The 15,037-nt window shown below is 43.7% G+C and overlaps 1 protein-coding gene across 6 annotated transcripts in view; it reads left to right on the forward strand.

Annotated features, from left to right (window-relative positions):
* The window catches only part of STXBP5 (syntaxin binding protein 5), a 2,430,573-nt gene that overhangs the window by 2,389,250 nt on the left and 26,286 nt on the right, over nt 1–15,037 (forward strand). For all 6 annotated transcript variants that reach the window (XM_069606830.1, XM_069606829.1, XM_069606831.1 and 3 more), the window contains one exon: nt 5,307–5,527. In XM_069606830.1, coding sequence (XP_069462931.1) covers nt 5,307–5,527 — 221 coding nt within the window. The remainder of the gene's footprint in view (nt 1–5,306; nt 5,528–15,037) is intronic.

Below are 15,037 nucleotides of genomic sequence, written 5' to 3' on the forward strand. Positions count from 1 at the left end.
AGATAATACTAGAGACCCTTGACCTGAGACGAGAAGGTGTTGAAAAGTAGTAAGAGTGAGTGTGATATTTTGATTCTCGGAAGAGGGTATATATAACAGAAAAGGCAAAGCCATTTGAGCCTTTAAAGAGGGGTATGCTCTGAGGGGGAGGCGAGCCCCACGGGCCCAGAAGAGAGGGGGAGAGGAAGCATGCAAGAGAGAGAACGAGAGAGGGAACATGAAGGAAAGAGGCTGCGTCCACAACAGAGGGAGCATGAATGAGAGAGAGCAAATGCGAGTGTCAACATACGTGAGTGCGAATGTGGGAAAATGAGCGAGAGAAACGAGCGCACAGTAGAGAGAGGAGGAAAGCCCAGGAGAGAGAGAACGAGAGAGTACAGGAGAGGGAGAACGAGAGAACAAAAGAACACAAGAGGGAGAGAACGAGAAGGCATGAGAGAGCAATTGCGAGAGGGAGAACAAGGGCACATTAGAGAGCGAGTATGAGAGTACATACGAGAGAGCACAGGAGAGAGAGAGGGCGAGAACATGAGGGAGAGGGAGAGAACACAAGAGATAGTGAGGGAGAGAACACGAGAGGGAGAGAACACGAGAGGGAGAACACGAGAAAGCGCGAGAGAGAAAACAAGAGAGCGAGAGAACCCGAGCAACAACGAGGTCGCACACGAGAATGATGGCGCACATGAGTGAGAACGAGAGCACGTGCAAGAACCAGAGCACACAAGAGGGAGAATGAGAACACGAGAGAGCGTGAAAAGGAGAGCGAGCCCACACGAGACAGAAAATGAGAGAGAACACTCTGAGACAGACATGGTATCAAAAGATGACACCGACAACTGATGTATAGTTCAAAAACCTTTACTTTATAGGTTAGGATGATGTAATGCCTAACTTGCTTGATCTCTAAGGTGGGAATGTTCCATAACTAAAAGAAAACTAAGGGAAAGTCTAAGTCAGTCAATCAAAAGCAAAATACTGTCTATGTCGTAACCTATGTTTGTCCTCACTTCTATACAATAACAATCCGTAGGGAATGTCAATATCTCAATAAACTAAATAGTGTTCAAAAGTAAAACAGCTTGGAGCTCTTCTATAGCTCACTTCCTCAAGTTCAGGACACTCGGGTTCACAAAGTTCCACATGTTTATCAGGATTCACTTGCCAAACGTTCACAGTACCTTAGTTCACAAAGTTCCTTGGGCTTATCCGGGTTCCCTTTCCTGAACTCAAAGTACTCTGGTTAACTTTCTTCAATGGGATTTTCAGACTTCCCCTGCCCAAGTTCCAACTCCTTTGATTTCACAAAGTTCGTTTTTTAAACTCCCGTGTTCAACTTGTCAAGTTCCACTTTTTAAAACACAAGAGCTCAACTTGCTTCTGGAAGGGTTCCCTTCCCCAAATTCAATGACTCCTCTCGATTTATAGTGATAATGTCGAACTACAAAAATGACGAAAAAAAATGTCGAAAATCAGAATATCGAAAAGATATACATATAACTAAAAGTCAATTTTTCGAAAAATAAATGTAAAAAAAAGGCGATTAACAATATCAATAACCCGATATAAAGAAACAACAAGAGTATCATTTACTAGGGGGGGATGTTCCCCCCTCACCCGACACCCCGCGGCCAACCGCCAGCCCCCCCCCCAACCACCCTCTCACCCCTCATACACAACACAAGAGGGTAAAAAAGGGTTAATGAATTTGGTTGCATTTAACTTAAAATATTAAGCAAAGTTAGGTTTCATGAACATCTACAATCCAGTGTGGCATAGGCGAAGTAAATCCGAAAACACCAACCTGCAGCTCCATAAAACCAAGTCTGCAACGGCAATCCATGTAAATATGCCAAGAAAGAAACCAAGAAAAATCCAAATCCAGCACGGAAGAAAAAATCCACAATCCTGGATGAGAAACTCCATAAATCCAAGTCTGTAACGGCAATCCATGTAAATATGCCAAGAAAAAAACCAAGAAAAATCCAAATCCAGCAGGGAAAAAAAAGTGCAATTCCAAAAAGAACCCATACGTAAAAAATCCACAATCCTCGATGCTCCAGAAGAAAAAGGGATTAAAAATCCACAAAAACCACTTAATCCAATGGAAAAAACACGATTGCTGCAAAAAAACCACGAAAAAATAAGAAAATCCATAAAATCCACGACCGGAGTAACGGAGACTGAACGCTGGAGAACCATTTGGAAAATGAGCTTTAAAAATGGCGCTTACGTATACGTAGGCAGACGTAACGTACAAAGGAAAACATAAACAAACTTTAAATATATAGTTAAATGCATGTTTCTAATGCTCTAGCACCATCGAATGGACAATAAGTATATTACATGTTGAACTTGATGTTATCTATTTATAAATACATTTACAGTTAAATAAAATAAGTATTTTATCATATAGTTAATAAAAGTTATTATAAAACAGAATAAACAATATAATAATAAAAGCACATATTTGTTAAATAAACATTGCATGAATTGTATTATTATTATTCTATTTTTGTTACTTACCTTAAATAATGCTTTGATTAATGTTTTCGAAAAAAATACAGAAAGAATTCGACATTTATGATTTTCGACATTTTTTTTTCGATCAAATATTTTAGACATTTTCACTTTCGACATTATTACATTCGAAATTATGACTGACTACCACTCCTCTCGGTTTATTCAGTTTAAATTTGTTACACTGTTCACTTATTCAGTGGGGGCTCCTCTGGTTGTGGCGCATTGGTCAGACTGCACAGTCAACCCACTACAGGTCACGCAACCAGGTGCCCTGAGCTTTAGCTGTGCCCTATTGTTAAAGTTCATTAGCCAAAATAAGATTCTTTCAACATTCACTTTCTTTATAAATCACTGTTTCTTCATATTTTCTTTACTGGGTTTCTGTGGTTCTCCTGGGTCACTCCCCTGCCTGGAAGCCTTCCCAGTATATATATATCTTTATGGTGGGGTCTCTGCGGACCTCCTGGATCACTCTCCTGCCTGGGGACCACCTCGGTGCTTAATTAATCTTTTGCTGGAACTCTGTGGGTTTCCTGCGTCACTCCCCTGTCTGGAAACCCTCCTGTTCTACTTCTTTATGGTTGAGTCTCTGCAGCCCTCCTTGATCAATCTCCCACCTGATGGCCACCCCAATGCTTAATTATTCTTTAGTTTTTCCTGGGGATTTTGTTCACACTTCATCTCTTCGCATAGCTCACCTTTTCTCTCAATGCCTTTTTGCTCACACGTCACGGCTTCACACAGCCCCCCTTTTCTAGAAGTCTATCTTCTACACACAGAGGCTGTTTACTTCACAGTACATTTCGCATGGAGCTTTTCGAAAACGTCCGTTCCGTTCTTAGAAGGAACGTGACCAGTCCGTCATAATTTATACTTTAAAACGGGATGGAATAGAAGTTCTTCCTCTAGCAATCACAATCAGTCACACAGGGTTTTTTAGCCTCTCACACTCACCGGCTCCCCTTTAAAGACTTTCCTTTCTGTTGCACTTGCCACAAACCTTGTGAAATGCCTCTAGGGGTTCTTACTCTATTCTTCCTCTACCCCGCAGGCACTCCAGCACTATCACAGTGCCCCAGGAAGGCGAGCAATCCTCTTGGTGGGTGGAAGAATGGCTCCTCAGCTGGCCTCCTTCCTCTGCCTTGCCTCTGTCCCAAGAAGCTCCAGCTCCCAGGCCACACCTGCCCGAACCAACAGCCTTCCTAGTACCCAGGGTGTGGGTGCTTTCCAAGCTGCAGCACTGCATACACCGGCTTCCCTCAGAGTCTCCCCTCTTTTCAGCTTCTCTTCTGGCTTTACGACCACATCTTGCAGGTTGGCATACTTAGTTTCAATTGCCTGACCTTCATTGGCCTTGTTATTGGGATATCTCCATTGCGTATGCTGGTGTGCCTCTGTTTTCATCTTCCTCATCCCAGTACCATAATGGTGTTTCACATAGGAAGTCTGTATTCCTCTGACTCCCTCTTCGTCACAGTACTATAGTGGTGCTTGCCAAAGGCTGTATGCATTACTCTTGGCACCCTCTTCTTCTTCACAGTGCTTTGTGGGACCTCAGGGAAAACCACGGGATATAACCTTTTCTCAGTCATCTGAGTGGTGGTCTGGGAGGTAACTGGGAGAATGCTCTCAGAATTCTCACATAACACAGACCCAGTGAGAGACCCACAGAGAGACAGACTGTGATCCCCAGAAGAGGGAACGTGGAGCACAGGGGTAGTGCCCTTGGATGGGGGGAAGTAAGAGAGGAGGAGTGCCTCCCAGGAAAGGGGAGGACTTTTGGGGCACTTCCAAGGGGGGGGAGGAAACCCTAAAGTATCACAAGGCGAAGAGGCCTTATGGTGCCCAGAAGAGGTGAAGACTGAGTACTAGAACGAACTAAGCAGGAAACATTTCCTGTCCGGAGATTTCTGTGTGCCTCTTTGTTTGCTGTCCTTCGTATAAATATATCTGAATTCAAGGATTACATTGCCTAAGGACTTCTAGGTTTCAGCCATCCTGAACCAATTTCCATGCAACAGTTTTTTGATATAAGTAATTTATAACGCGACTGTACCCAAGTGCTTCTAGGCGTGACAAAGTAGGGAAGACAGAAGGAGGATAAAACAAGATCTTACTAGGCCTTGCCATTCAGATCGTGCAAGTGTGTGGGGAGAGAGGAAGGGGCTAAGTGCCGGGGGGGGGGTGCAAAGGAACTTGCAGGGGGAGAAGTGCCAGGGGGTGAGGGGAGAGTGCAAAGGAACTCGTAAGTGCTGCCAGGGAGGTGGCTCATAAGTTTTACTGTTACTTAATAAAACTTTAATGATTTTCTGATGTCCGTAGTTTTGTGTTCCCTCAGTCTTGTGACATTAATGAGTTCTGAAGTAATTATTGTGGACGTGCAATTGATGCACAATTTTGGATGTATTGACGTAGAAGATTTTGTGGTGACAGTGATACAATTATTAATAAGAGTTATTAATAAGAGCTGAGCTATTCCACCACAGTTGTCTTTTTACTTGAAGCAGATTCATGCAGTAGTGAATGATGAAATGTTATTGGCATGCATAATTGAAAGAAATTAATTCTCAAGTGTAACAACACAATTTTGCCAATGTTTCATGTATGGCTGTTAAGTCAGAAGCATTGGTTCTTCTGGGTGTAAGATAAATCTGCTCTCCATAGTCTTCATGCAAATAATTAAGTTCAAATTCATGATTTGCTTTAACAGCAGTGGTTGTGTGTGATTTCCTAAAAACATTGTGTTTTTCTTTTAAATTCTCGTTTGTGTTGATGGATTGTGTCAGTTGGGGAATTGGCAGCTGGAAAGCCGTCAAGGAGTCTGGCTCAGCATATCCCAGGACCTGGTGGTATCGAAGGAGTCAAAGGAGCAGCATCGGGAGTAGTTGGAGAGCTTGCACGAGCCAGGCTGGCACTGGACGAAAGAGGACAGAAGTTAGGTGAACTGGATGAAAGGACAGCTGCAATGCTAGCTAGTGCTGATTCTTTTTCAAAACACGCTCATGAGGTAAGCCTTATTGTTGCTTCTACACCACTATTCTATTGTAATGTCGTCATTGCTGCTTAAGTGTTTGTAAATGTTCCTTTCTAATGGATTATTTCCTCTCACAGATTCCTCATCTCACCTATCTCTGTGCATTCTGCCTGCTTTAGAAACACTGCTTTGTTTGAGGTTTTGTATTTTCCACTTTGCAATGCCTAACCCATCAATGTATTTGGGGTTTTAATCCTGTGTCAACTGCATGCCTTGTATGTCTATCCCTGATCTGCATAGAATATCTCTACTGCCTTGGAGAAGCGCACAACCCACAGCGGGTTGTGCCAGTAGATGTACCTAAAGGTGCTTCGGAAAAAGGCGACAAAGCTCTTCCCCTTCCTCTAGAAAGAAAAGGGTGCTAGACAGACTTGTTTGAGGTCACCGGGTGCTGCTCATTAAACCAAAGAAAGGTCTCAGGTCCAGAAGAACAAAACGAAGAAGCACCTCAAGAGGTCCCTTTCACTTGGAGGTTCTTCAAAACACCATTATTTTTTTTCTTCTTCCAGGAAGAGCAGGCATCACCCCAGAGACTCCACGGGTACCCTTCCTGATCTAATCAGTCATTCCAGGGGAATAGGAGGCCTCTCAGCTGAAGAGGATGGATAAGGCACCAACCTCGGCCAGTGGAGCCCAACGCACTTGGTAGGGCTGACAGAGACTCAACAAAAGTCTGGCTCAGGGCTCGGCCATGACTAATACAGGCAAGGACCTGTTATTGCACTGCTCCGTTTTCCTGATGTTGCTCTTCCAGTTCCAAGTCCTCCCTTCTCGGCATATCTGGTGCCAGCTGGCACCGAGGTTCTTTGGCAGTGCATAGGGGTGCATTTATGTCCCTCATGGAGGACATAAATGATGAGGGGGTGACTCATCTCCTTTGGCATGTAACCCTTTTGCCTCAAGCAGGTCAGGGAATACGTTGAGGACTTTTATGTAGATGATGGTAATTTGCAAGTGTCTAACCCAGTTAACTGCAGGAGGTAAGTGGTTTGGACACTTTGCTAGAGTTTGACATGCTCCCTGCTTTGACTCCAGGTAAGCCTCAGCCGCTATCCAGCGCTTGATGGCGAAGGTGGTGGGTAACCTTTGCTAGAGTTTGACATGCACCCTGCTCTGACTCCAAGTAAGCCTCAGCCGCTATCCAGCGCTTGATGGCTAAGGTGGTGGATACCATACACATCTGCCTCTTCTAGGCCCAAGGTGCAGTAAGAGCTAACAGACAACTTGGACGATGGTCCTCAAAACAAGACCTTTCTACTCTTACTTTAACCAGGCAGTGGTGGCTCTGATTTTGGAGCTCCTCCCGGAGAAATTCAGGTCCTACTCCATAGAAGGCACGATGTACAATACAGAGGGATTTAAAAACGATCCACTTCTAAATGGGTAGCCAATGGGGTGCAGGACTGGGGAGCTATGCACCCCATGGGCACTATTAGTAGCCACATGAGATGCTGAATTTTGTAGCAGCTGAAGGAGGTGAATAATAAAGGCTGGTTGAGCTAGGAACAGGGAATTGCAGTAATCAAGCTGGTTGAACACCAGAGAGGATGCCAGCAAGGGGCAAAGATTCTCAGGAAGAAAAGGCAGAACTTTTTTTAGCACCTTAAACTGAAAGTAACTGGCTTTACAAATCAAACCAACTTGAGCTGCAGTTGAGAGGGATTCAGAAAACAAAAATCCCAGATTCCTGACTGAGGGAATAGGTAGTGGACAAGAGCCATGCTCTGGGGGCCATGAAGTAGAGGACCAGAGGGATGGGGATGGCGAGGGAAGAGGGGAAACGCGAGACCCACCACCAGGATCTCTGACTTGCCCCATTTATTTTCAGCCAGTTGCTCTCCATCCAGTTGCCCACAGCCGTCAGACATCCCTGTAACTGAGAAAGTGTCTATCAGCGTAGGAGTATGCCAAAAGCCATGAGTGGATGAGGAGCATTGTGCTTTCCATTATCTTCCCTTGTTGCACCTCAGTAGGATTCCCGAGTTTTCCATCATACATGACCCCTTTTTCTTCAGATTGCTTGTTAAGATTTGAGTTGATGTGCTTGGATCTTGTTTATGCATGACATATTCATGCCATTTGAACAATTTAGGCTAAGTAACTGAGTGGTGGAGGCGTGAGGGGGTGGGTGGATTCTTGCTACAGCGGTTAACTACTTTCAAACTCAGGAAGACACAATTGGGACTTGTTAGAGTTTCCAGAGTAACCTCATGTGTAAGGTACATTAATGCCATTGGGCATGGAAGGTGCGGGAGGCAGACTACATACAGTCCATGTTATACTCTGCACTGGTAGCCATGGATTATAATTCACTCCTACAAGCTAGGGAGAGATAGGAATAGAATTAGGGAATGACCTTTGATGATGCACCTTGGTTAGTTATACATTTGACACCTTCTCTATGAACTATAAACATAAACTCATCCATTCCAAATCTGTATATCTGGTGTATCACCAGTGTATAGTCTGCAACAGATCTTCCCGGACAGGTCTGTTGGGTGTTCACATAACAGTGTTGGGGATGAGGATTTGTAGTACTTGTCATGGCACTGCCCCTTTATTCGATCCCTTTGCACCTCTGCCTTTAACACTATGGCGGACATGGTAGGGGAAAATGGTCCCTATGCATCTCTTGATGGATTTGCTCTGAGTCTACAGAAGGTTTGTTGGGCTGACTTTATAGCTGGCCAGAGGTTGGCTTTGCCCTGGTATAAAAGGTAAGGGCCTAAATTACAGGCCTGTTGAAAAGATTTTACCATCTGTTAGTCCATGGACAAATGTTAATGTACACTGATTCCAGACACAACCAGCCCCAAGGTTTTCTTAGATGTTTTTTTAAATGCTGTCTGTTGAATTTGACAACTCTCCCGGGTTTCAAGGCTGGGCAGGTCACACAGGCGTGTGATATTCCACTGTGGTAATGGGTTGGGGACCTGAGGTCAAATAACTAGTTTGATACCAGGGTTGATCAGTCTTTCAACCCTTGACCACTGTCATGGGGTTTGTCAACCTGATGTTTTTAACATTTCCTTTGCAGTTATTGCTTAGGTTGAGTTCATTTATAATGTCCTTCTGATGTAACTTCCCTTGGAAGATTACAGCTTTTTCTGGTTCTGCAAACATTTACTCAGTACACCATACAACAGCACCTGGACATTTGGTAGAGTGCATTGGTTCTCCCCCAGGCGAACACTAGGAGTTGTGGTGGAGGACTTTTTACAGCCTGAGTATCTGTTGGACTTAGCAGGATGCCTCAAATGTGGGTGCTGGTACTGCTCCCCATCATCCTAAGTGGTCGGTACCAAGTGATTATGATCTGGGTTGATGATCAAAAGCCTTTTCTCCCAGATGAGTCTGTCATTCAGGGGATTTTTTCTGTCTCTACGACCTGCTTGCAATGTTATTTTTTCCGTAGGCACCATCGTATGGAAGCAGGGGGGGGTGGAGGGTGGGTCAGCTTTCTCATGGACTGAAACCTAGATTAGGCATATACATTAAGCATCTGCTTCACCATCAGCACAATGATGTAAGTGTTAATAGTTTTGGTGCTTTTAAGGTTCCTTCCCAGGCTCCCTCTCTGAAGAATGAAGTGTTGATCCAGATTTGATGCCTGGTTTTTAATCCCTCCATGTCCTTATTCCTTTATATTGTGAAAAAGACCCCTTGTTTCCCATGTCCTTGCTCCTGACCTGTGCTGCGCTGATGAGGATTTGTTTCTGGTTCCACTGTCTGGGTTTGAGGGTAAGAGCCTGAAGTTGTTTGTTTTAGAAGGTCCTAAATTGTATCATTCTGTTCTAGTTAAGATGCAGATACTGAAGATTATCATGACAGTCTTTCAAACAATTTGTCTTGTTTGATTGAATATTATGCTCTCCCATAGTTCAAATCAAATGTGTTGATTAATTTTGGAACTTTCAGAGGAAATGTAAGGCTGCAATGTGTATTTCATACTTGTCAAAAGTATTTTTGATCAGTCTGTTTTCCTTTTAGTTCATCTGAGATGAACTGGTAATTGGAAACACATGCTAACTTTCCAAGGGAAGTGTCCGGTCACTGAGTTCCAGCTCTGTTTCGGTGTTTAAGTTTTGGTATGTGGTATGTCCGTTCAGGAGAACCAAGGCATGCCGTAAGCCACAACTTCTTCCTTCACTTACTAAAAGTGGAGTCAGGTGGGTTAAGGTGGACCCAGGTGCTGGATTCCCCTTTGATGCCTAAAGCACAAAGAAATGCATTGTCATTTTTATTCTGGATTTAGTCTATCTGCCAATCCACCAATGTACGGGCAGACCCAACTAAGACCAAAGAGTCCTGATCTGCGGCACTGTTGATGCTGCAAAAATGGAGGGGAATCTAGTCTAATGGCAAGATAGTCCTGGTATGGCAATTATCTACAAAATGGACCCTCAATGTCAGCAAATTGCAACACATCAAACTATTTACATGTATGCAATTATGTTATTACTTTCTCAAAAGGCACAAATGTTATGGCCATGTCCAAAAACAAAATGTTTATTGTACATCCAATCGCGGACTTCATATTTCTAGCACCTTATTTTCAACAAAGTCACTAAAACTAAGAGTATGGTATTCTTCACTGATGTATAACTTTGTGCATACAAATGTGACAGTTACATGGAAACATTTGTGGGCCTCACTGGCACTACGATATTAGAGTGTCATAAAAACATAAATCAAATTGAACATAGCATATGTACAATTTATCATCTGACTTCATACAATACTTCGTTTCGGTCCCATTTGGCAAGCAAGTATGGGACCGTCTATGGTAGAGATTAAAGTTAATGAAGTTGGTGTGTATTACCTGTAAAGTTGCATAGAACATTCTTGGAATAGGTCTGCTGAGGAATAGAAGACACTGGTGTTGCATATTAGATTAATAGCACAGAGACTACTGTTGTCTCCACTCTTGCCTTACTTTCGATTGAAATAAGAATACCATGGGGGCAGAGTATGTGATCTAAAGCAATGCTAATATGAGGAGTGAAGCTGTAGAGAGCACATTGATTGCCAATTACCCTAAATTATGTAGAATTTCTCTTTGAAAAAGAGAGCCAAAAGACTACTGACCTTGTTATTGAAAAACATGGGGCGCTGCACTGGTTGAATCTTAAGACGATCTGATATTCTGCATAACAAGGTAGAATGTTGTCTTGGGTAGAAAGACAAGGTTTTTTTAAAAAAGATTTGTGAAGACTTGAAACAAATCTCACATGCTATTTTGGAGGGTGCTGCTAAATGTCTAGAAAGAGGGACGCATAACTGAGGAGCCCTATAGCCCAGCCATCATGCTTGGCCCTTATCCTGCACAGCTCTGCCTTAACTGTGATTACCTGCAGCCTGAAATTTCCTGAATAGTTCTTAGTAGGCTGGTTTGTGCTTCGGGATGGCGACTGTTGTAGAGTTTTGGTTGCAACTCTGGGGACCATTGGGCCTTCCTGTTCACTCATGGGCATATTTTTGGTTCTGGCGACTTGTTGATCCTGTGTGGACTCTTGACCGATGTCTGAGTGCCCCAGAGACCATTTAAGATGGAAATTAATACTCAGGCTTTGACAGAAAATATGAGAGAAATTAACATTTTGGGAAGCAGAGTCGACCTTGTGGAAAACAGTTGCAGTGCTAGAATCCAAGACATTGTGATTGGCAGATGAGATGAAGAGTTTACAGACAAAATGATAGCCACCCAGCTGAGTTCAAGGATTTTGAAAAATGCTAAAGGAGAAAAAAGTACAGCTAAGATTACTAAACGAGGGCTCAGAGCTGAACAATATAAGAGAATGGATATACTTTATTTAAGTTGTGTTTTGAGAGATGAAGGTCCCATAGATATTGTCACGGGGCACACTGAATTGCCCTACCACAGTAGGATAAAAAGGACACTTCATGGGATATTGGGATGAAGCTCCAAGATTATCGCACAAAGGAAGCTATATTTCCTGCTGTGCACAAACCTCAGAGAATTAAATTATTGGATAAAACAGTTTCGATTTTTCAAGGTCTAGCCCTTGCTACATTTGCTAGAATACTTTATCATGTTATTAAATAAGACATAAGACTTACCAATTTGGCATACAGTAAGTTAGATGGCAAAGGAAGAATGGCATTTGATCCACCAGGCAGGTTGAGGCTACTTAATTGTACATATTCAAGTGGAATCTGATGGCCCCTCAACATCAGCCTCAAATCGGTACACTATAGACAATGTATTGCTGCCAAATAAAATGGCAAAAAAGCAGTAGAGCAAACCCAATCTGATGCTAATGAAGACTGACTTCATGAGCAATCTAAGGTAGTCAGCCAGGGATTGCCTAAGTAGGTAGATGTGGTGATGAGATTGCCGGAGAGTCTTCTAAAATAGAAGTGTGTTTGACAGCTACAGGATTTAAGGTTTGAAATGTCTTCAAGCGCTCTTAGAACTGATCTCTGAGTGTACGTCTTTTGACCCTTTAATTCTGGCTTGGTGAGATTCATTCCTGGGGCTTGCTTAGATGGAAGAATGATCAATCCAGAGAGTTTCCAACCCTTTCAAATACAGATTGTAGAAATGTGTAGTCCATGAGATAGAATGAAAGCATTGTTGGTGTTCTTTGTATAGTAGGCTGAAGGACGTAAGTAGTTAAGGACATACAGTGATTTCTCCTTAGGGGGTACACTAAAGTTGGCGGTATACCTAAAGGAACACAGAACTAATGGACAATTACATTTTCTCCAGTGACGCTATATGAGACTTAAATGTGTTGAGAGACGGGGAGGTTGCTTCTGAGGGGTGAGGAAAGCAAGAGAAAAAAATATTTTTAGTTTATACAGGTTTGAGGAGTATCCGGGAGGGCAATGGAGCAGCATTCCTCTGGGTGGGTTAGAATGTCGAGGGTTTTAAGGTATGGGCAAGGGATTTTGATCATTTGTTGATTCAAAATTTTACAATGCACATTTTGGTAGTGGGCTTGCAATTGAAATTAGCTATTAGATGGCTGCAAGCACCATTTGTATTATTCAAGTGGAATAGAAATGGGTATGGCTATTTGATTGCTGACTGATAACTCACAAGTAGTTGCTAAATATGAGGGACCTAAACTAAGCAGAAAAGTTATCTGTCAATTCCCTAAAGAAGAATCAGGGACATATTGCAGCTTTGAAAGAAACTCAGATCACGCTTCCTAGTGCATAAAAAATGAATTAAACACATCCAAGAAATCGCGTAAGAGATTGAGGCTTTCTTCGCGACCAACAAGGTCGGAGAAACAACGCCGCAAACTAGATGGGGGATGCCTTCAAGCCAACAATAAGGTGGCAGATCATCGCCATCAAAGCAAGAAGATATAGGGAAATCAGGCTAGAGGAAGCCTCTTTAGAGGCCAAGCTAAAGGAGGTAATGTCTAGGATGGGGACATCCCTGAGCGCAGACACCAAAAGGGAGTACAGAGCCACAAAGGGCCAATTAGACTTAATACAAACGAGGGTGGCGGAGCGAAACCTATTGACCCGGAGACAAAAATACTACATAAAGGCAAACAAGTCGGACCACTTACTGGCCAGACTACTGGGGAGGGAAGAAAAGGACAAAACTATCCTGAAAATTAAAGTTAAACAGGGGTAAAACTAGCGCTAACAGCAAAGACATTGAGAGAGAGTTTGTCCAATTCTACTCCAAGCTCTATGGGTCAGACAACCCCCTACCAACACTACAGAAATCCTACTTAGAAAAGATAGATCTGGTGCGAATAACGGAGGGGGAAAGGAAGGCTCAGGAACAGGACATAACTAGCGAAGAAATTCGGGCAGCAATAAAATTGTTACAGACTAATAAATCCCCAGGACCAGACGGCTTCTCTGCTGAGTTTTACAAGACTCACAGGGAAGCATTACTACCCCACCTGACCGGATTGTTTGTTCAGTTTGCCCTAGACAGGGCCATCTCAAAGTCAATGGAGGAGGCAAAGGTGGTCCTCATCCCAAAAAAAGACACGGATCCCACCGAGTGCGGATCCTATTGCCCAATTGCCCTGATCAACTTCAACGCCAAAATCAACACAAAAATCCTGGCAACCAGGCTCGACCAAATTATCCCCCAGGTGGTCCAGACAGACCAGTCCGGCTTGGTCAAGGGATGACAGACTGGGGACAACATTAGGAGGATAGTGCGCCCAATTGAAAAAGCAAATAAAAAGGGACTCCCCGCTCTCCTAATGGTCTTAGATGCTGAGAAAGCCTTCGACCGAGTGGAGTGGGGATTCTTGTTCGCAACCATGGACGAGATGGGATTCAGCAATACATTTATGAACAGGGTAAGGGCCAATTACCAACACCCACTCCTCAGACTATCCATAAATGGTCAGATCTCAGTAGTAGTCCAGCGGGGCACCAAGCAGGGCTGTCTGCTGTCTCCCATATTGTACGCAATTCACTTAGAACCCTTCCTAGCAGCGGTAAGAGCCAATGAGGATATAGTGGGAATCACATTTGTGGGAGAGGCGCACAAAATCGCTGCTTTCATGGATGATATGCTCTTAACCCTTGCCCAACCAGAGTTCTCCCTGAGGGCGATAGAAAATCAACTTAACCAGTTCGGGGCGGTGGCCGGGCTGAAAATAAACACACGAACATGTCTGAGTTCCTGAATCTCACGCTCCCGAAGGAAGCTCTACAAGACCTAAAGAGGGGTCCCCCTATAGATGGGTGGAACACTATATAACCTATTTGGGAATCAAATTGGCCAAATGGGTGAAGCAACTATACCAGGCAAACTACCCGCCCCTCCTAGAAAAGCTAAAGACTAAACTGATAGATTGGGGCCCCCCCTATCCATAACTTGGCTAGCCCACAAAAACGTCCTAAAAATGGTGGTACTTCCCCAACTATTATACTATTTCTCTGCCCTATTCAGATCACTCCAAAAAATTAACCAGCAAATTTGTGTGGAATAATAATAGAGCTACGAGAGGATCCGCTAGAGTCATGAAATTGCCCACCTCTAAAGGGGGGGATGTGGGAACCGGACTTTAGGATCTACTACCTGGCAGCCCAGATAAGTTATTCGGGACTGGCAAAACGAGGACCAGGCAAAGATATGGAGGCCAATGGACCGAGCAGTAGCAGGGGAAAATTTGAAAGGGATACTTTGGAAACCCAAAGTTGTCAGACCACCCCAAATGTACAGCAGCACCATCCTCTCACTGGTAGTAGATTCATGGGATGACGCCACAAAGCAGGCACACATCACATCTTACCCATCCCCATTCACGCCGATATTCAACAACCCACAAATCACCCCGGGACACAAACATCCACCTTCACCAACTGGAAACAGGGGCGCCAAAAGATTAGAGACATGAACGAGGGGAACCCAGTCAAACAATTGGACCGATGTAAATCAGACTTCGCCTTGGGAGAGAGGGAGAGGTACAGTTACGCTCAACTGAGGCACTGGTTACTCCATCCCACCATGAAACAAGCAGGGACACG

Source organism: Ambystoma mexicanum, chromosome 4p (genome assembly GCF_040938575.1).
Source record: "Ambystoma mexicanum isolate Mex_15411 chromosome 4p, UKY_AmexF1_1, whole genome shotgun sequence".
In the NCBI taxonomy this organism is placed as follows: domain Eukaryota; kingdom Metazoa; phylum Chordata; class Amphibia; order Caudata; family Ambystomatidae; genus Ambystoma; species Ambystoma mexicanum.